This window comes from Seriola lalandi, unplaced genomic scaffold, assembly GCF_002814215.2.
Source record: "Seriola lalandi dorsalis isolate HSWRI2012SDOR001 ecotype SW California unplaced genomic scaffold, Sedor1 jcf7180002054415, whole genome shotgun sequence".
Classification (NCBI taxonomy): domain Eukaryota; kingdom Metazoa; phylum Chordata; class Actinopteri; order Carangiformes; family Carangidae; genus Seriola; species Seriola lalandi.
The window spans coordinates 467488-490538 of record NW_019524968.1 but is presented as its reverse complement, the minus strand read 5'-3'; the positions used below and the strand labels follow the sequence as shown (position 1 = coordinate 490538).

At 42.8% G+C, this 23051-nt stretch overlaps 1 protein-coding gene across 1 annotated transcript in view; it reads left to right on the top strand.

The window, feature by feature from the left end:
- robo3 (roundabout, axon guidance receptor, homolog 3 (Drosophila)) overlaps window positions 1–21718 on the top strand; it is a 157951-nt gene extending 136233 nt beyond the window's left edge. Inside the window, exons 10-27 of the mRNA XM_023410164.2 lie at window positions 3193–3274; window positions 4380–4548; window positions 7587–7753; window positions 7879–8000; window positions 8116–8332; window positions 8888–9012; window positions 9993–10176; window positions 11071–11319; window positions 11514–11553; window positions 11721–11860; window positions 12051–12332; window positions 13464–13611; window positions 14123–14341; window positions 14933–15132; window positions 15317–15424; window positions 16257–16424; window positions 17789–17931; window positions 20899–21718. Coding sequence (XP_023265932.1) covers window positions 3193–3274; window positions 4380–4548; window positions 7587–7753; window positions 7879–8000; window positions 8116–8332; window positions 8888–9012; window positions 9993–10176; window positions 11071–11319; window positions 11514–11553; window positions 11721–11860; window positions 12051–12332; window positions 13464–13611; window positions 14123–14341; window positions 14933–15132; window positions 15317–15424; window positions 16257–16424; window positions 17789–17931; window positions 20899–20910 — 2775 coding nt within the window. The 3' untranslated portion in view covers window positions 20911–21718. The remainder of the gene's footprint in view (window positions 1–3192; window positions 3275–4379; window positions 4549–7586; window positions 7754–7878; window positions 8001–8115; window positions 8333–8887; window positions 9013–9992; window positions 10177–11070; window positions 11320–11513; window positions 11554–11720; window positions 11861–12050; window positions 12333–13463; window positions 13612–14122; window positions 14342–14932; window positions 15133–15316; window positions 15425–16256; window positions 16425–17788; window positions 17932–20898) is intronic.
- The last annotated feature ends 1333 nt before the right edge of the window (window positions 21719–23051 follow it).

The following is a 23051-nucleotide window of genomic DNA, read 5'->3' as shown; positions in this document are numbered from 1 at the left end:
CCCTCCCTCCATACTGAATCCCCATCCGCCGATCAAACGCCACCATCTGGGGACCCCTCAGACAGGCACATCATCAGCTGGCCTGCAGGTCAACTGAAGGTCAGGGCCTATAGAAAGAGAGGAGGAGCAGTGAGGGATGTTGTATAGGCGAGAGAGTCACCTGTCCTGTGTCCTGCAGGACACTCTGACAAGCCACTTAGGCTTGAGTAATTCCTCTGTCAGCGTTACTGATGAGCCGGCCCACAGATGCAAGGGAGGAGAATGGCCAAGTGCGTCAACAGCGCTCAGTGAGGCATTAGTCATGATAGGCTCTGCTGTGCATATCCTCTGCATAATGTATAAGGTTTTCAATGGGAGTAATATGGGCTGTGTTCACAGAATAAGTGAATAAGGGGAAGGCTGATTGTGTTTGTGGTGGATTGGGTCTTGCATGTAAATTGATGAACTACACAGAAACAGCAGACTGAAACGTTTTGCAGTAGAACAGATGAAAAACTGTAATTAAAATCCACAAAAACACTTCCCCACACACACACACACACACACACACACACACACACACACACACACACATACATCTGTACAGCCACATACACAGTGTGCAACAGGGGAAGTATTTACAGAGCCAGCAGCCCGCACAGGTGCGTGGAACATCATTATGCAAACACTTAGTCCCTTTGCCCTCACCATGCACTGTACCCTGAGCTGAGTGTCTGTGACTCTTAGTATAATATATCTAGTTTAAAACCTACCATGTGGAGTTCATATTGTTAACAAACATGGTTCTGTTTAAACTCCTTATCTAAAACATTTGCAAAGCCTTTATTTGTGAGTTTATTGTAAAATTGCACCATTCATATCCCCTGCCCTGCTAAGTTTCACAGTGCATTAAAGCCACCAGTTGTTGATATGCACTGTCGCCCTTGGGCAGGAATTTGCTGTTATGAACTCATGACGTGCACCCATGCTCGTGCATGTACTGGTAGAGTACCTGATAATAATAAGACGACTCATCCATTAAAACGCTGCTCTACAATTCCGCTGATGGTTATAATTGCCGTATGGTGCATTTAAGGTTTTAAAGGAGCTATTTGTAAGTTTTGCTATTGCTACATAGCCAACATTAGCAAGAACAGCTGTTTACTTTTTAGAAGAAACGTTGCGAGTTCAACCTCAAACTTCATTCCTTTACTCACCGACAGCTGTCTCCAACGGTGGAAAGCATTATTGCTCCAGCAATAAGCCAGCAGTGGAGGTCGTCTGTGCGTCTGTGTAAAAGAGAGAGCCAGCATGGCAGGACAGACGGCGAAACTGTTGTGTTACATGTCACACCTCTGATTCCCGAACACCGACATACGGTCTAAAATCACACATGGGCCCGGCGTCGTGCCAGCTTTGTTTAGGTCAGTGTAAACAAGCAACGGCTGCATGAGGAGTCTTCTTAATGGCAATATAGTGGGATCTCTGTTTAGAAGGGGCTACAGTCTCATTGTGCCACCAGTCTTCAAATACAACAACTGGAGATATCCATAAGACACCCCCCCCCCCCCCCCCCCCCAATGTATCAACAGGTTTCTCTCTGTTGCATGACCAAATTAAAACAGGGTTAAAGCTACAACACAGATCACATCAATAAACGTAAATCCACTGCAAATCAGTCTTTGTCTTCCAATGACCATAAATCATTACAGAACGATCAGCTGTTTTGTCTCCACATCTTGAATTGAGGATGAAGCAATCAGACTTGGAAGAAATAAAAACAAGACAAAAAGAAATTAAAAAAAAAAAAGGATGACACGGAGTGATGAAGCTAAACAAACAGAAACATGTTCAGAGGTGTCGCTCCTGCAAGTTGTTACCACCTCAGTGGCACATTGAAAGATTCCCCAGTGTAGAGACCCCCAACATCTCCCTCTGTTGTAAGCAATTTCACAGCCCGTCTAGCTTTTGGCTTCCCTCCCCAAAAATTTAATTGCCAGCATTCACATGTATACACACCCACACACACAGGCACATTTATCACACACCTCTTAATTACATCTGCTCATAGCCTGTCCAGAATGCTAAGTAGCTGTTGAGTATAAAGACCGGAGCCTCAGAAATTTCTAGACCTCTAGCTGGTCATTAAAATTCTGTCTTTTGATCCTTCCTTTAGCTCTCCTCCTCCGCTGTGTAGGAATCAGACGAGGAACATAAAAGCCACCAGCTTGACTTAAGCTCCGACTTCAAATGAGTCCACTGAGAATTTATCATTTATGAAAAAAAAGGCAAGATACCTACAAGTGACAAAATGTCCAATGACGAAGCAGTTAATTAAAGGAGATGTGCAAAAATTCATATGAAATAATTGATTCCTAAATTAAGCAGTTTTGAATATTATTATTAAAAAATAATGATGAACAGATTCAGATAAATAGCCAATTACTTTAGCGGCTGCATCTTGCATTTTACTTAAAAGTTGTACTTAAAATTAAATGTTATTTCCAAGTTACTGATGTATAAAGGTAAGATATATCAAAATGATTCGCACGCACTTCACGTACCAACCATGCAAATGTAATCCATCTGCATTAGCATGAGGTCCCACATGCGTTTAAAGTTCACCTGTCTGAGGACCAAAAATTTCATCTTTGTGTTATTATATCTGTCCATGCATCAGTAATTCTGCCCCTGTTGTCAACAGTACGTGCTTAGGTTCAATCGTAGGAACTTATAAGATGTCATCTGTGATTTTCACGCCTGCTCATGTAAACGGTTTCCTCCGTGAACCCACTGTGATGCTCTAAGAAGACAGAGAGACAGAAGGTGGTGGCTCTCAACAGTGTTTCGGATGCACCTTTTAAACGTAGCGGCACCAGTGGGAGCCACAACCTGCTATGAACTGATATTCTTTTTTTTTCTTTTTTTTTTTAAAAAGGCAATTTTGCTTTGATATGAAAACTGGTCGGCTTTGTGTGAGTTGCAGCCGTCTGTTCTGTCTGCTTTTCATCCACACCTCCTTCCCTCTGCTCAGTATTTTGAGTACAAACATTCTGCATTGAGAGATATGACGTTTAGTCTCAATCACTGGTAATGGGTGCATTAACACAGTATCACATGCTCTCTCTCTCTCTCTCTCTCTCTCTGTCACGCACATACACACACACACACAAACACAAACTGAACTAATGATACGCATCTCACTGTTGCCAGGAAACGGACTCGGGGGTTTACACGTGCCTGGCTTCCAGCTCCAGTGGAGAGACAAGTTGGAGTGGAGTGCTCACAGTCAAAGGTAAATTGTCTCTGCGTGATTTAAATAGATGCAAATGACAGCTCTATGAAGTAGCAACATATAGTACAACACGGAGATGCATACTTAACAGAAACCTTTTGCACAGCTAAAAAGCAGAAATGTATAAAGACAGTAATCTGTATTACTATCGCCCTCCTGTTTCTGCTGAGTTATTAATTTGGAAAAAGTCACTGTGCACTGCTTTAATTAACAGCAATGAACTTATCAGTGATACAGTAAAATGTGACTGCAGATAAGAGGATTTATGAGCAGAGAGGTAATTCTTAATGTGTGATTTTTACTGCAAAAAAGTCCAAGTAAAAAGGTGGTGTAACTTGTGACAATTTATGATGAGTTTAAGTAACACACTTAGCCCCCGATGTTCCTGAGACTGTTACAGGGCAGACTGCGAATAATAATGTCTGTTAAAGGTCCCATATTTTACAATTTTGAAAAACATCTCAAAATCTCACTCACAATATGGGACCTTTAAGTGTGTGAGTGTGAAGAGTAATGTTGTTAAGAGTTTTCTTGGGGTAAATAAAGGTTAAAACACACTAATGCCCTCACATCAGGGATGTAGCTGTGAGATGTCATGCAGCAGCTCGGCTGGATCTTAGTGCTCTGGAAGGCTGTGCCCTCTTTATTTCTTCCACAGGCATTAGCACATAAAATATTTCAAGCAGTAGACATTTCATTAGTGGCATTAAATGAAGGCGTAACGACTTAACAAGCTGCTCTGATGACACTCAAGTTTGTTATTTGACTATTAGAAGCGTAATGGTTAGTTAATATCTAATAGTTGTCGTGAAAAGAATCGTGAAGCCTCAATTGTGAAGTCTGTTAGAAGTGAGGAGCTCAGCCTGCAGGGAGAGTGATGCAAATGTTCAGTCAACATTAGTGGGATGACGCAGAGGACATTATGAAACGGTAATGCTAAAGGCAAACGTTGCATTGTAATAAAATGTCCTCCCTCCTCCTCCTTCTGCTTTTATTCCTCCTCCTCCTCCTCCTCCTCCTCCTCCTCCTCCTCCTCCTCTCTCTTCATTTTCTCTTCCCTTCCTTCCTCCCTCTCTGTTTGCCCCACCACCACTCCACCATCCAGAGAGTGCAGACCCGTCAGTGGCTCAGGCCACAGAGCCCTTCCAGTTGCCGGGTCCTCCGCACAAACCCATAGTCACAGATGTGTCCAAGAACAGTGTCTCTCTGACCTGGCAACCCAACGCTCACGAGGGAGGAGCTGCCGTCACCTCCTACATCATCGAGGCCTTCAGGTGAGTTTCGCAGGTCTAAGCTACATCGAAAGCACGTGCAAAAACACGAATGGACACACGTTCCCCTGTTTTTACTTGATACCAGAACATCTTCACTGTCGTCAAGGACAAATCTGATTTTTTATTATTATTATATTGTTTGCTTTTTGTTGAAGTATTTTTGCCACAAATTACTCTTCTTCACTGAGCAGTCAAGGCTGGAGTCGTCTTGATTCAATATCTTTTTTTAAAATGATTATTTCACTGCAATAGTGTTGGTGTTGTCAGGGGAGAAAACTATTGAAAAGCCCAAAATAATGAGATTTGTTCACAGTTGGCAGCCCTTTGAAGTCAGCCGAGCACCCACATTTATCTAATATGGTTAGACCTTGAGAGAGAAAGACTCCATTCACAGAAGAACTACAGTTCAGCTTTTACAGAGGACTTTGGTCAGGTATGAACTCATGAATAGATGACACAACTATCCAAAATTTCCTGTTGGTCACACACATGCTTAAATGACACAGTGTCAGACGTGTCAAATGAGATTGTTGTTCTTCGTGGCAAATATAGACTCTTATGAACCTGAATGCACCTCAGCAGAAACCTTCAGGTTGTGTCACTTGAGAGGAAGCTCACCTTGGATTAATTAAGGGGGTGTGGGGGGGGTGGCTCGACGGATGGGAGTAGGCCTCCAGATGAAGATAGGGAGCGTTATGGGGAAATGTTTCCTTCCAATTTGATAAAGAAGAGAACACCGGTGGAGCTTAATCAGATCCAGATGTAAACACGTGGCTCAGGCCGGCGGCTGAGCGTTTCCCAGTAACCCAAACTGATTCTTTATAAAGCAGCTGCAGGGGAGCGCTGGGATGTTTGCAATAGCGTTGCCTGAGGTGCTAAGGTTTGTTTTTAGGAGAAATGTGTAATAGTGTTTATTTAACGTGCGCAGGCAGACTATCCATTCTCTTGGTGAGGCTGCATTCATTTCCTCGCTTTTGGGGCTGCAGCCTTGTGTGTGAGCGTTTGAACTCCTTTTTGAGCATCTTCCTCCGCAAAGTTACCTTGAATCTAGTACTCACTCACACACACACACACACACACACACACACACAGGCATGCACACGCACAGGATGAGTATTCATGAGTCGTTTTCCAGTTTGGTCTAATTGTGCGATGCAGCACTGAAGCTAGTTCACCACAATCCCACACAGTACCCTTGGGGGAAATCTAAAAGTGTAAAAACAAATGGTTGGGGAGGACTTTGTGAGTGCTGCTCTGCCAAGGTGATAAGAAAAAGTGAGACAGGAGGAGAAGGGAATGGGTTTGAGGAGTGGTGGGATAATGCACCACAAGGCCAAGAATATGCCCTTGTTTCCTTGCAGGCAGCTGTGCCATCTTACAAGCCTCATTACATTATTCATCAAGACAGCAAATTGTATCATTTGAAGGAAATCTTCATGTGAGCACAAACTTCTCTGAACCGAGTGACTTTGCTCACATCTGCTATTGTTTACCCGAGAAGAAATATTAGAGGAAGCCAAAAATAGATGCTGCTATTGCCCTGAGATCTTCCCATGCACTGGTTAATTGTGTAGCTGCACATCAAATCAGCATTGCAAAGCACTCCTGAATGCAGTATGAAACTGGTGTAGACACACACAGCTGTCACACTCTTGTATGCTACTCAAGTACATATCTTGTACAGATATTGAGTACTGAGTATTTTCTTTTCATGGTACGTAACACTACACTTCACAGGGAGTTCTAGACAGGTGTAGTTACTAGTTACATTACAATGTCTTGCCCAGGGACACTTAAGTACGTGGCCAACAGGAGCCGGGGATTGAACCGCCAACCCTGTGATGAGTGGACAACTCGCTCTGTCTCCTGAGTCACTTGTACAAATTAAGATTTTACATACAAAACATATGAAGAGATTATAAAAATGATGCTGTGCCATCACTATCCCAGAGTTTACACAATTACAGCTTAGGATGTTACACCTGACAGAAACTTAATCCTATTTAGTGGTTTAAGTCATTTTTGATGCAAAAATGCCAAATATTTCAAGTTCCCAGCTCCTGACGTGAGGATTTGCTGCTTTTTCCTTGTAATTATTTTAATCATTTTGGATATTTTATTTGGGCTCTGGATGATTGTGACGGGCATTTCTCACTATGTCATGAAGTTTTGCTCATAACATTAATCCGTAATAAATCAAGTTGCATAATAATCATAAGTTGCAGCCTCATATATAATAGTTAAAATACAAATGCATTAGTGAAATGCTGCTTACACATTCATGCTCAGTGCATGCATATTAACCAAGCATCAACCTCCAGGGCTGAAAAATGAAGCCAACACAGAAGTACCAAAAACTGCGGTTCTGCAAATGGCCATTTGAGGCTGGCTCGAAAAGTCGATCCCCATAGACTCCCATGTTAAAATACGCAACAAACATCTTTAAGCTAATTTCCTCCTTCATGACAACTGTACGGAGGGTATATAACACACTATTTTACACCTAGTTTTAGGGGCCCGACTGCTTTGACTGACAGGTGGGTGAGTCTCTGCTCCAAACCCCCTTCCTCTTGGCCCATTTTTTGGTTTAGTCAGACACTGCCAACAGCGGATCAGCACACTCTCCTCAGAAACCTACAGGTGACGTTACAGAGGCTATGTCCATCTTTATATACAGTCCACGATAATAACCAAATGATACAATACATGCTAGTATGAGTGAATTGAGTACTTTTACTTCTGATACTTAAGTATATTACTTAATTACTTTCTCTTAAGTAACATAACGTTTAGTACCTGACTTTTAGATGTGGAGTATTTTTACAATGTTTTACTCTGACATACTGAAAGTAAAGGTTCGGTATAGGATGGTATACTTTCACCATCCATCCTAAAAGAAGCAAATACATTCAGTTCTCCAACTTTGTTACATTAAGCACAGCACTGTACATGTCACGAGATGGTGAGATGACACACTAGTACCTGTGTCGTCTAAGATTAGGGGTCAAATTGTGGAACATCTCTTCGTCTCTTCGCAGCCAATCAGCAGGCAGCACATGGCAGACCGTGGCCGACATGGTCAAGATGGAAACGCACACAATCACCGGTCTTCTCCCCAACACCATCTACCTGTTCATTGTCCGAGCTGTCAACGCCTACGGCCTGAGTGACCCGAGCCCCATCTCAGAGCCTGTCAGAACACAAGGTCAGTCTGCAACCCTCTCATGCCAAACAAGACATGAGTCAGATCTATAATGGTGAAAATCATCACAGTATGTGCTGATGCAGTGGCCGCAGACCTCTCAACAGTAGTGAATGTGTGTCCCTCAGATGTGAGTCCTACGGGTCAGGGAGTGGACCACAGACAGGTGCAGAGGGAGCTGGGAGAGGTGGCCGTCCAGCTTCAAGAGCCGGTCACACTAACAACTGCTTCCATCCGAGTGTCCTGGACTGTGAGTGCCTCAAACCTTTGCTGTATTTAGAGAATGAGCATTTCAGTTAGGTTTAGATAGAGGAAAAAATATACTCTTTTCTCCATTTTCCCCTCTCCACCTTCAACTCATCAAGGTTGACCGTCAGTCTCAGTACGTCCAGGGCTATCGTCTCTTCTACCGACCCAGTGGAGGAACCTGGCTCCTCCAGGACATCAACTCCCCATCTGAGCGCAGCGCCGTCCTCTCCAGCCTGCTCAAAGGAACTGAGTATGAGATAAAGATCCGTCCTTATTTCGATGAATTCCAGGGCAAGGACAGCCGAACATTATTGGTCCGAACCCCAGAAGAAGGTAAGAAATCTGATCAATTCCGAAACATAGAAGAAGAAAATGTATTTTAATAAACCGGGTTAGGTTTTCTTTGACATTGTGGGACCTTGAAAATAGCTGTTCGTTAGCCTTCGTGGCGCTACATGAATCTAAGTAATTCTGGGGGTAATTTTCTATCCTCCTCAATTTGGGTTCATTATATTGATCCTTCTTTTCATTAAATTCAGCCTAACCCAGCCTGAGGTGCTCAGCAGGTTTATATTGGTTGATCCAAACGCTAGATTAAAAACAAGAGAGCAGACATTTTTTTTTACAGACTCAGGATCGACCTGCCTGGGTATCTTAATCTGTAAAAAAAACAAAACAAAAAAAAACATTATTAACTTTTAAAAGCACTCGATAAAACTTAATTTCCCCTCCTGCTACAGCTCACTTTCACGTTTCTTGACTTGTGTTTTTTATCGCCTGGAGAAATATAGTTTTTGTAGTTTAAATTATTTTTACTCACTTGTTAATTTTTCTGCTACTCATTGTGCCGTCTATCAGTATGTTGTTGCTATCTCTCACCTCTTGCAGTCCCCAGCGCCCCACCCAGAGCTGTTACAGTGGCAACAATGAAGCTAAGCAACAGCTCCAGCATCACCGTCTCCTGGGAGCCTCCACCCAGCGAGATGCAGAACGGCATCATCCAGGAGTACAAGGTAAACACCTCACCTCAGCCGAGTCGAGTCACGTGTTTGACACAAGAGCAGTTTAATCTGGAGGCAACAAGCTCGAATTACCAACAGACAAGTAGCACAAAGCTGCTGGAAATGTACTGCACATAGGGCACGCTTCATTTCACACAAAATATGCACCATACTTCTATTACTGTATAAAATGTTAAAACTAATGAGAATTACTTAATTAAATCTACACTAATCACAAAAAAGTTATGTAGAGTAAAGGAAACAGAGGTTTAGTGGAGAACAGTGGACAGCGCAACCCTAGGTTTTTGTTGAATCATTGTATAAAAAAATCATGTCATCAGTGTTTCCAGTAGCAATCAAAGATTCGGAGGGAGGGGGCCTGAGGCAAAGAAGCCCATCGAAGCCCAGAAACCCTCCCCCCACTCTCCGCATGCAGACTATTGGCAGATGCTACAATTTACAGATGTCCACTAAATGCCTCAAATGCAGATTATTGGTAGATGCTACAATTTATGGATGTCCCCTAAACACCTCACATGCAGACTGTGGGCGGATGCTACAATTTACAGATGTCCCTTTAATGCCACACATGCAGGCAATGGCACATCATGAGGGGCCCCATTCAGGGGGGGGGAGTTGGGGCAACAGCATTGCACTGTATAGTGTCTTTATGGGAGATTTAAGTGGGTTTATAGTTGTCTTTGCAAAATGTGCCACTATGAGGGGCTAGCCCCTTAGGGCCTCCATTGCAGTGCACCTCTGAGTGTTTCTAACACTTCAAACATAGAGTAGAGCACACTGGTTAGTGGTCAAGGATCATCAGACTCTGCTTTGATGTCGTTTTGAACAGATCAAATGTCGTAGCCTGTAGTTAACTATTTCATCAGTGAATAAAAATGCAAATACACTCTGAGCTGAGGAGTCTAGACAAGTATATAAAAGTTTAACAAAAAACACATCGAACTCACTTCCAGCTATGTGTATCCAAACAGGTTTGGTGCGTGGGGAGCGGCGGAGAGAATCAGACGCGCTACCACATCAACAAGACGGTGGACGGAAACACGTTGTCCACTGTACTGAAAGGCCTGATGCCCGGTGTGCTCTACCAGGTGGAGGTGGCGGCGGTGACCAGCGCTGGTGTCGGCACTCGCAGTCAGCCCGTGTCTGTCCTCATCAGTGAGTCCACAAAGAGAAAAACAATTAAGAGTGGGACAAGATGCGCTAAAGACAAACACTTTAACTAGCCTTGCCTGATGGTCCACAGACTGAAATATCTTATCAGCTATTAGATGGATTGTCATGTTATTTTGTACCAACGCTTATGGTGCTCAGAGACTCAGACTGACTTTTCCTGTGGCACCACAATGAGGTTAACATTTTTGGTTTTGAGTGAAGTGTCTTGTCTACTAAGTATTGGACAGATTGCCATGACATTTGGGTCAGATATTCATGTTTCCCAGAGGATGAATCATAATGATATCAGATCAAGGGTACTCGATTACAAGTCCTATTCAAATTATAAAAACTGCAGATTTATCCAGTTTTGTGGTTTTTATCGCATTACTCTGAGGACAGTTTGATTCACAATGGGCATGTTTAATGTCGTGATGACATTTGACCACTCTTCACAATGACCATCCAACTGTAAAGCAGAGTGATACATGTAGTTAAAAGTCCCAGTGCTGTTATACTCGGACCAGAATCTGCCTATGAACCTCCTGAGCATGTTGGACTTATATGACCCCTTAACTCTACATCTAAAGCCATCATCAGGTCCAGTGCTTTGCTTTATGACCAAATACCGGCTGCACTAACAACATTCCCATCAGCCTCAACCGTACTTTGTGTTTAGTGCTAATTAGCATGCATAATGTTAACATGCTAACATGCTAAACTACAACCTCACTGTACATTGTACAATACCTTTTAATCATCAGCATGTTAGTATTGTCATTGTAAGCACATTGCTACGCTGACTTTAGCCTGTAGCTCAAAGCATTTCTGTGCTCTCCCTCAGTTTCTCCCTCTCATCTTGTTTCCCCTCCTCCACTCCTGTTTTCTTTCCCTCAGAGCTACCAGCTGAACAGCCCTCCATGCCAGGCGGTGGAAGCGGCAGTGGCACCAGCAACGGCGGCGAGGAGAGCAGCGTAAGTCTGGCCGAGCAGATTACTGATGTGGTCAAGCAGCCGGCGTTCATCGCGGGCATTGGCGGAGCCTGCTGGGTCATCCTTATGGGCTTCAGTGTCTGGATCTACTGCAGGCGCAAGAAGAGGAAGGAGCTGAGCCACTACACTGCCTCCTTCGCCTACACACCAGCAGGTCAGGAAGAACGATCATGATGTGGAAAGAATAAATTACCTAAATACTTAAATTCAGGTTGTTGCCAAAGGCGTTTCATATTTAAATACAACTTATTGGAGGCTGTATTATTTTTTTTTTTTTACTTTAAAAATGAAAAATGTACATGTAACACAATGTAAACCTCACTGTAAACCTCACTTTGTCTTCTGCAGTTGGTTTCCCTCATGGGGAGGGGTCAGGACTCAATGGAAGGTAATTCAATTATTTCCAAAATATATTCTGTTATGTGTCTTCTGTTTTCTGTTTTCTCTGTTCATGCAGCTTTTTCTTAGCTGCTGCTTGTACTTCCATCTGGACAGTCCTTGAATGTTGTACTGTGTCCTACCACATCTTAAATTAACGCCAGAATGTCTCTGTAGACCCGGCGTGCTGGGAGCCAACATGGGCAACTACCCGTGGCTGGCAGACTCTTGGCCCACCACCAACCTGGTCCACAGTGGTAAAGAGGCCGTCAACTGCTGCACCACCAACCACGACACAGCTGAGAGATACTATAATGGTAGGATGCTGCTTAGACAGAATAGTCTGGTAGATGCATAATATGAATATCTGTTTTTGTGTTGTTGTGCTTATGTAATCGCTGTTGTGGCAGATTTTCTTATGAAGTTGACGCATATGACAAAACAGAGCTAACAGGCTCCGAATAAAGCAAGAAAGCTGCTCTAAATATAACCTCCATCCCTGTGCAGAAGCTGGAATCTCCAACTACCTGAATCAGACGGAGAAGTACAGCATGGGGGGCTCCACCGAAGGCCCCATCTACAGCACCATAGACGCCACCAGTGAGGACCTGCACAGCTTCACCTACGCCCAGCACACCTCCACCACCCCTTACGCCTCCACCTCCATCATGCCCTTCACCAGCCAGACGCAGGCGCCGGCCCACAGCGGTGAGCAGCAGGACGATGGACACTGGATCACCCAGCCAGGTCCCTCTGGTGCCCAGTATGCGCAGCCGGACCGCTGCAATGGTGAGGAGGCAGCACAGACGTGACCTTTCCTGTCTTTGTTCAGTAAACAGAGACACATGTTGTCGCAGCTTATCAGCAAAACCAGCTCAGCATGTGTTCAGCTGCAGTTTTTTTTTTTTTTTTATCTCCAATGTCCTCAGCACCTATCCCACCAACTGACCAATCACTGCTCCCCATTCCACAAGTCAAATTAGGTGGTTGCGCAATTCTGCTCTGACAACATGATTGCTCATACTCATATTTCTACATTTATCTATAATTATTTATTTTCATTAGAATTGAAATGAATTGATTAAGAAGCAATTATTTTGTTAATCAAGTCATTGTTCAAGCGAAAAATACGCATAGTTGCCTAGTTTCAGTTTCTCGGTTGTTAGGACCTCCAGCTTTTCTTTTTTGTGTTCTTCTAGTTGTGAACCAGTCAAGTGAAGGCAGTAGTAGCAGATCCATCCAATCAATCACACCACTATAAACAATCCGGCTTTTGCCTGAGATAGGACTGCCCACCTATTTGACACATGGACACAGCAATAAACTAAATAAATAAATAAATGTAGAAATACAGAAATGAAGAAATACAGAGATAAATGAATAAATATGTAAAGAAAGAAATATAGAAAGAATTTGAAAATACATACATAGCATTTCTCATTACCTAAATGTAGTTATTTCTGCATTTATTTATGTATGTATTCATACTTTATTAATCATTTTTTGTACTTGTGGGTTTGGACTGTTAGGATTAAACAAGCGATTTAAAGACATAAACATGGACTTCAGGAAATTGTGACATATTTTCTGACACTTTACAGACCAGATGATGAATGATTAATCAAGAAAGTAATTGTAACAGATTGGCACTATACAAATAAAAATGAATTGAACTGAATAATTTGGTTGAATTTCTTACCTACAAGATTTTTTGGGGGGTTTTTAACTGTGCTCTTTTAATTATAAATACATGAATTTGACACAGTAACAGTGCTGGACACAGGAAAAAGGATGTTTCTAAAAGGGTCAAATGAAAATAGTCTTAGCCTCTCAGCCACAGGCCTGCTGGGATATGTGTCAAATTATGCTCATGATTAGTCGGCATCATCACTATGTTCATTTCCTCTTTCTGTTTTGTAGGTAAGCCCAAGCAGAAGGCGATGGGTAAGGCTGTCAAGACCCCGTCTCTGACCTGGATGGAGGCGTTGCCCCCACCGCCTCCCATCGGAGATGTGGAACAGTGTGAGCAGGATGACCAGCCCTCAGAGCACGAGGACATGGACATAGGGTGAGTCAGACTCTCACTCCTCTATAAATGACTATGTCATCATTTAGACTTCCTGTCACTTCTAACAGGAACATTAAGTATCAGATCCAATGTGATTCTTATGCCTCTGGCTCAGACAACTCAATTATCTCAGCCTTGGTCAATTGCTTTAGTGATTTAGCTGTTTTTCCAACTCTTAAAACGCAGTTAGCCATGCTCCTCTCAACCATTCACTCCCTGCAACCTCCAGGCAAAACTGTCATATAGTATCCAACTCGGAGCGGCAATCCCACCCAAGTGGAAGCTTAGCCTCCTGCAGTTTTGCCAACGGCAAGGCCCTCTAACTCGAGTCGAGCCTGAAAGAACAGCATTAATCTTTAAGCAGCCTCATAGCGGGCTGCATTTGAAGGCATCAGTGAGCAAACAAGTTGCCCTCAACAATATCTTTTCAGAACACATAAGGACAGCATCCAGCTACATCATCAACTTACACTGTGTCATCGAGCTGCGTCCCTCTTCTCTGTCTTTGTAGCTCGGATGAGGAGTGGTGTCCTCCCCTCCCTGAGAGGACCTACCTGATGGAGGGCTGCGAGGACGGACCCTCTCCCCCACAGAGGAATAACGCCTCCTCTCCGGCCACCTCCTACAGTCACCAGTCGACTGCCACGCTCACCCCGTCGCCCCACGAGGAGACCCGAGCCCCCCACGACCTCTCCCGCCTCAACCAGCTTGATGGCCAGCAGCTGTCACGGTATGTGAATGGGCTTGGCATTGAATGGTTGTGCTTGTATTTGAATCCATTGTATGAATATGCCAAATAAATCATTATTAATACACTAACTAGGGACATTGCAGTGGTCGTTATGAAGCAATAAATGAATAAAAATCTTAATTAAATAAATAAAAAATAGAAATTCCTCCATAACAGTAGCATCATCTAATAAAATTTAGCACAACTTCTTTTGTGAGGCTTCACCTTTGACTTTAAGGGTAAGGGATAGTCTCACTTGAGTTATTCATTTTGCTACAAATTTTCACACAGAATTTCAACGACATTATTGCATCGAGTTAAATTATTTATTTATTTATTCTGTTTTCACAGCAGTAGTGTCCCTTGATCCACATGTACCATTGTTAGACAATTGGCTAATATCTTAGCCTGATCTTAAATTATTTAGATAACAATGAAGCAGATTTTAAATCGTAGCAAAAGGCAGGAAAATGTTACACAACCAAACAGGATAGAAATAATACACACACTATCTATCCTCACTCTGAGGTTTCAGCTTCCGATTCAGCTGATTTCTTCTCTCCAGTAACATGTTGCCCTTGTTTCCCATAGCAGAAGGTTACCCTGCGGTCCAGTGCCAGTTCCCCAGGCGCCGAGCCCGCCGCTCACCCAGTCCAACCCCAACCTCTCTGGCCAACAGCATCACAGCTCATCAGAGGTTGGCACGCTGCAGTGCCAAAGTCCTGCCCACCGCTGCGTCCACAGCCAGGGGCCGGCAGCTCTGAATGAAGACGGCAGCACCACTACACCCGGTAACGTTACTACATGGCAGCTCCATGTTGCTCACACGTACAGACGCAAATGCACATTAGCAAGCAGGATCATGTAAGCTACATACATGATGATTGCAATTTGAATAATCCATATGCATCACATACATCAAATAATATCATGTCACACTTTCTAATGGGGATGTTGTTCCTTTTTCTCACACAGTGCACAGTCGCTCATCCCCAGCAGATACATGCACTCCCCCCAACCAAAAATCACGTGTGAAAAAAAAGGTGTCGAAGAGTTCAGCGTACAGAAGAGACATACAAGGAGGTGAGTGGATTTGAGAGTGGATTCATTGCAGGGAGAGGGGAACAATAGATTCCATTCCCGTTTTTTCATTTATTGACATTTTCAAGCGCTATCCAACATACAGGGAACCGTTCATTATTAGAATGCGTGTTATTTTGAATTAGCATGACAATGACAGTGTTGAAGGACAGTCATGTATCGAATGTCCTCTAGCTGAATAAGCAGCTCTACTACAAAAGAGAAAAATCGTGTCCGCAGTTATTTTCATTATTTTCATAGTCATCCAGCACGTAGACACACACATCCCATAACGCCATCTGGGGTTGAATATTTACGACTCTGATTCAAAGGCAAGATGTGTGGCAAGTGTTCCTGATTATATTTGTAAATCTGACTTGTAATCTTAGGTTACAGACACTGTGTTTTTTTCCACACACCATATGTTTACCAGATAACCATCACACTGTGGTGGGAAAGATAGTAATCTAAAGTCGCTCTGCATTGTGAATCCAGTAACCTTGAAACGAATTAAACAGCACATTGGCTGCGTGTGAATCACATGAGCAGAATTGTCGTTTTAACAATGAGCAAGTCAGAAAATCTGTGTTTTGATTTAAATGTATCCCTGTTTTCTAAAAGAGAACAACTCTGTAACCAGTCTCCTGAGTTCTTTCAATTATGCAGACAAAAACAAAATGTTCCCCTTCTTTTGTAAAGCAGTATAAATCTATTCCGTAACAGAAAATTTAGTTCAAATGCATCTACTGAACATACAGCAAAAATTCTCTTTTTTTATATTCTAAACTCAGACATTCTTCATGTACAATTTTCCCTCCATCTCCGTCTGTTTTAGACCTGCCCCCACCTCCGGAGCCTCCCCCAGAGGAGGATAGGTTGAAGGGTCCCCAGGGGTGCATGGAGGCCAACAGTGTGGGGAGTGGCGCCCTGTCCTCCCTGGAAAGGAGTGAATACAACAGCAGCAGCCACCAACGGAAAGGCTCGGGACAAAGACACGCTGACAGTAAGACGCAGTTCTGCAGAGTGTCGTATTTCAGTCTCGATCTAGTTTATCACTCACTCCACACACAGCATATCTGATTTAAGGTTAGAGTGTGTGTTCCCTCTGAAATATTTCACTCTTTGTACAAATGAGAAATGGAACGGAAAGACTTGTATATTTCACCGAAATAGAGTTAAGTGTAGTTATGTATTCTACTGTCAGACGTAGCCTTTTCCACATTTCTGCTGTATCATTCCCTACTACTGCACTGCAGTATTTACCCAGTAGAATAAAATGGGACTGGCTCATGACTGAGTGCCAGATCATTCCTTATGAATGAATTTCCTAACATTGTAACTAACAATGCACGTACGTCACGAGTTGGTGGCCAAAATCCATGTATATATGTATATAAATACACATATAATTAATAATACATACTTATATTATTGTATTTTATGCTTCAGGTTTAAAAAGTTTTTCAAAGTTTTATTTGTCACATGCCAAGTATAGTAAGCAAAGCAGTGAAATCAGGGTCATGGCGGGGAAAATTACGATATTCGATATTATCCAATGTCGACCCAAGCCTGTCCCGCAGTACGATGCCTCCCTTTAGCAGAAAGTCAAAGCTCTTGTCTTAATTTTGGCAATATGTGGTCATTCACCTGCTTCCATGCAGAGAGCAGTTACAGCTAATGACCTTTCTCACTTCTGTAATTGATTAACTGAACTTTCAGCATTTCAACAAGTGCACGGACTGTCGGTTATTTAGTCTTTCACTTCCTGTCTACACCTGAATTAGGATTGTGCTGAATCCAGCAGATTTCTTGTTATCACCTTCCACATATTTTAGCAAATATCTAAATATACCAGCCTCTGCTACATATAATAATAATACATTTTACTAATTAAATAATCTGCATCATCATATAGAAAACTCCAGAATCAGAGCACTTAAAGTGCTGAGCTGCTGCTTGTTGAGCTTGTATTAAGGAAGTTGTAAGCTGGTTAAAGCAGAACATAACTTTTTAATCCGATGTGTGTGTGTGTGTGTGTGTGTGTGTGTGTGTGTGTGTGTGTGTGTGTGTGTGTGTGTGTGTGTGTGTGGTCTTGTCAGGCCACATGACCTTCTCCTAAATGTTGACCTGTCCTCAACTTTCAGAAATGTATAGCAGACGGTGTGAACCAATCAGGATCACGACTGTTACTAACCAAAAAGGTGCAAGCTGCATAAGGTCAACAGGAGTGTTTTGGCCGAGAATGATGCTGCCCAGAGCAATTTCTCCAGCAGATACATCTGTCTTTCCCCCAGTCAAACACTGTGCTGCGAGTGTAAAGGCCTCACTCTTAACCCCATCTCCTTCTCTTCGTCCTTGCCCCCTCAGATGACGAGATGATACTGTATGGTAGTAAGGCCGGTTACCTCTCCAGGAGTCAGATGTCCAGTAACTGCTCGACCACAGGAAGCTCCTCGTCCAGAGGCTCCACGGGCTCCCGGGGGCTCAACTCGGCCAGGAAACACAGCGAGGTAGCGCACATATGATTTTTTGATTTCGCTGCCGTTTTCTGGAAAATAAAACTGTTCTATTTTCACCTCAGATGGTTTTAATAATTTATGCTTTCAGATATTCATGAGCATGGGAACAAAGGCTGTTCCTTCCATGGAGAGGTTCATGTGGTTTAGTTTTATCCACATATCATTACTTGCGCTCCATAAAACACACATAATCTTACACAGTATGTGTGGGCTCATAAAAAGAGTTTCTACATTCTCTAGTTGCCCACGCCCACACACACACACACGCACACGCACACCAACGAGCTCCCAGTCTGATACATACAGATCTACCATTACCATGTGCTCAGGATAGGCTTTACAGTAAGAAACAGTGTTAAGCGCGTGTGCCCGCTACGCTCTCTCTGGAGTGCACTTCTGAGGCCTCCCCTCGCTGTGGGAGCGCTCCTTTCAAATGCACCCCCTGCAGACGAGGACGGTGTCTTTTATGGCAGAACAAGCTGTGCTAGCTGAATGGAAAGCTCTGCAGGGATGTCGTGCCAGTGAGGCAACACTTAGACAGACTGTTTGACATGTCCCTAAGTGTTACTACAGGTAGACAGGTAGAGTTAAAGTCAGGATCAGAGCTGTGTGCTGTGATGGAGAAAACTTGTTTATAATAGAATGGTTTATTGTGGAGGTTAAATTTACTCGAAAATAAAATGCACAGGGTAAATGGAAAATTAAGAGAAATGTGTAATTACGTAATTATTTTACCCTGCTCCCCAAAAATAATGAGGCTTTTATGAAATGTAAATTAAAGGAAACTGTAGAGGGTAATTTGATATTGAAATAACAAATTGGTACTGCCACTTCATATTCCCACTGTAGCTTTGCCACTTTGTCTTTCAGTTCAAATTGTTATTTCATATAATTTCAACTTTTTTTTTTAACATCCATTCATGGATTATGATTATCCCTAGCAAAAGAACAAAATAATAATTTTGCATCTTTGTTGATTTGATTTTACGTAGCGTTTTAATTAACCTGTTTTAAAGTAGCAGTACCGCACTGACACATTTTATACAGAATCTGAATTTGAAAGGTAAATTATACTTGTAGCTGCCAAATAAAATGATTTCTCTCTGAAGTATAAAGTAATAAAATGGAAATCCTCAAAATTGTGCTTAAGTTCCAATGAGTGAATGTACTTAGTTACTCTCCACCACTGCTTTTAGTTTACTTTTTAAAAATAAAAAAAAATCCAAGTAAAGCAATAGAATTTAGTTTGAGAGGAAATGAATAAAGTCAGCCAACATGCACGGGCTGGATTTATGAGAAATGACTGTGCGGCAGCTTTGATGCTGCAGTTGTTAAGTTTAATGCAGTGACCCGAGGCGTAGTAAAGCGGCCTGTGTCCAGAGACGGAGAGAGGACTGCTCTGTCACGGGTCAGTCCACGCTGACCTCAACACACATCTGACATGGGAACGTAGCAAAGCAACTTGTAAAAGTGACACACGTGGACACAATTGCTCTTTTCACTTGCTCTCAACACACGCTCACACACAGAGGTCCCTTGTATCGGGTGTCTCTCAGGTCACCCCCCCACCCCCACCCCCACCCCCTGTGGAGCAGTAAGGAACACCTCAGCCCCCTAACTGCCCTCACTGACCCTCGCTGGTCTTTTCACGCCTTGTCGGGGACATGAAAGCTTGACCTCCTTCGCAGTAAAGTTTGGGGTGTTTTGCACAGGAAGCCTGGATTAGGTTACCCCTGCTTCCTGCGGTGTTGCTGACTGCTATCTTTGCCCTTTGACCCAGGCGGTCAGTCTAGGACGGGTGAGGGGGTGTCACAGTCCTTGAGCCCATTACATCTGCTCTGAGGCTGTGGATACAATGCACATCTGTACAGATGAGGGCAATCAAATATGCAGTTCCTGCTGTAGGACCGGCACAACACACAAGACTTCACTCTTCACCAAACACTGTCCGTGCAGAGGTGATGCTTGATGACCAATCAGATCGTTTTCGAGGGACCAAAATACAGAATATTTATAGTTAAGAGTAAATAATTGAACATTTGATTTCATCAAGTTCTCTTTTCCTCCCTTTTTGTCACCTAATGTATCATCTTGTGTCTGAAACACCACTTTTTGTTTCCAGATTCTCTTTCGCCTGTTTTCTTTTTTATCTGTGGTGTGTACAGTAGTTTGCCACACACTCACTGTATATTCAGCAGATGGTGACATTCAAAATAGGAGGGTTACAGACCCGGGAACCGTGTAAAGTAGGTGTGTAAGAGTGAGGTCTGTGTGTAGCAGCAGCTAAACTGATCGGAGTTCACCTTTTTTAAACTGACGTCTACCCTGTCAGTTGACTCATAACTGCTTGCAGCTCATTAAGCTTTGCCTTTATATCCAATGATTCCATGTATGAAACATTTCTTTGTGGCGTTCATGACTTTCACTCTTTGTAACTCATGTATTTTTGATATATAACAGAAATACGTGTTACTTGAAAGTGTTTTAGCAGCCTCTGGGACACACCGTGGAGCGCTGACATGCTGAGCAGCTTGCGCCTCCTCTGAAGTGCTGCTTCAGGAAACAAGTGTAAAAAATTTACAAGATCAGTGATTATTTGGAAATGGGGGAAATACACTGAAGTCGTCACCCCTGACAACTGAGCAGTCTTTGCAAAAACTGACAGTCGTGACAAAATTGTGCCATCGTGATACCAGTCCACGGCAAGATTAGAGTCATCTGTTGCTGTCTGCTCTCAGTTTATTGGTTTAATGTTTCTCAGCGGTTTTCATTTTGCCTCAGTGCACTTTAATAAAAGTCTAAGTCCACCTTAATCAGCTGGACTGATTGTTGCAAGAAGTAGTGATTTAAATCCCACAGGGGCCTGGAAAAGTCTAAGACAGGTAAGCGATGATGCTTTCTGTCCTTCAGCAGCCATTTATATGTCATTGTTGTAAAATACTTTTCTCTTTCCTCCAGGACATGAGATAAAGACTCTGTCGGTGAACCGTCGATGCCTCCATCATCCACCATCTTTCCACACTGAGCCGAAGCAGGGTCGGGATGCCAGACTGCTGTGAAAGAAAGAATAACGAACTTTACATCTTGTTTTTTTTTTGGTATTACTATGATTATTTATGAGCCATCAAGTTCATTCCTCTCCCTTGATTTGTAAATACCTGTGTCTGTACTGTTCTTTTGTGGGCTCTGGATACAGGGAAAGAGACGTATATTGTATTTATGAGGATAAAAAAAAAAAAAAAAAAAGCTCATGTCTTGAATGTGCCAACTTTTTTTTGTCAAAATGTATACTTTCTGGAAAAGCATTAACTACTGTTGCACTCTCTTGTTGTGATGGCAAAACAACAGAAAATATGAAGCACAAAGTGTGTTTGCTGGTTTGAGAGGGGGCGGCTGGAAAAAGCCAAAACGAGCGGGTTCTCGCTCCCGGAAGGACGACTCCGCTTGAGCGCTTCCCCACTGGGATCCCTGCACCTATGTAGTCCGCTAAGAATGTCAGACTTTTCTATGTTTCCTTTGGTTTCTCTGCAAGCAGACGGCTCCGGTGTGCCAGCAGACAGACAGGCTTTATAAAAGTTTGATTGTATGCCCCCCCCTCCCCCAAACTCCTCTCTGGTCCCTGCCCCCTTGTTCATCTGAGAGACTGTTTGCTGCAGTTGTGAGATGAAATTTGCATATACTCCCTCCAAAACAAACAAAAAAAAAAACGTCTGTGGGCTGACTTTTTTGTACTCTTGTTGTTTTGTAAATGTACAATAAAATACATTTGCTGATCTGAGCCTTCATTCTGTTTCTGTGGAGCAGCTTTCAGGAAGTGAATCACAGTGTATTAAACAGTCTTGGTCTTTCATGCAGGAGTATTTTCAGTTTACTTCATGTCCTTCTGAGTCATATCTGTTCCTCCCATGATTTCTCAGCTTCTATTATCTGGACTTTTACAACAAAGTGACCCAGAGTCACAGTGAATCTGTGAAACTTAAGTGGACAGGGCTGAAGGTGAGTTGAAAACCATCCAGAATTATGAAAAATAGAAGAAATCTCAGGCGCTTCGAGAGGACAGACAGACATGTAATGAAATAAAAGTCGTGTACAGAAAAGAGGAACATTTAAGGATGGAAAATTTGTCTAACAACATTAGAAAAGGATTATAAACATTTATGAAGAATATGGTAACTCTTAGGTGCTGCCAAACAGACAGGACCTGAGCCACACAACCTCCTCTACACTGTGGAGACCTGGAATGAGGACAGACGACACAGCGGGCAAGAGGCAAAACTAAGCACATCATTCACACAAAGAGAGAGAGAGAGGAAGTAAACACACAGGGGAGAGAGAGAGGAATCCATGCACACAGGAAGAAGAGACAAGGATTACATTCACACAAAGTCATAGGCTGTGTCTGAAATCACCCACTATACTCCCTATATATTCCACTATATAATGAGTAATAATTAAAACATATAATTAGTATAATGAGCCATTTTATAGTGCTGTTGAATGTATAGTACTAGTAGAATTATTATACCCTATATTGTGGACTCAGTATCCCATAAACTAACCAAGCAGTTACATATGATCATACATTGCGCTCTCGCTGAAAGAGAAACGGCGCAGAGAAAATGTGTCTGAAAGTGTCTTTCTTGCTGATGAGCTCACTATATAGTCTTTTACATGGCGAGCAGGGAGCAGTGACTGAGTGAGTGACTTCAGACACAACAATAGTCTGGTTCAGATGAAATTCTGTATTTCTGTCTCCCTGGAAACAGTACAGTGGAGGGACAGTAACACAAAGAGGAACTTTTGTGTTAAAAAGACTGGGACCCATTTGATGTGTCAGAGACAGCTGAAGCATCATATTATCTTCAGATGAACTTTAAAATGCATTTTTAGCTCTGAGTCAGAAGAGTGGATGAGTGCCCTGGAGTGTCGTAAGAAAGACCTGAAATATGGGAATCTGTCCTTTAAGCCAAAGGTGCCAAAACGGGTCTGCACTGCCATGACAAAAGGTAGAGATGCACACAAACAAGCCAATTAACAACATGTTTTATTTTGAAAAACTAGTATTTAGCACCTTTCAGTTGTATCCCTCTGCCAATTGCCAATCGCCAGTT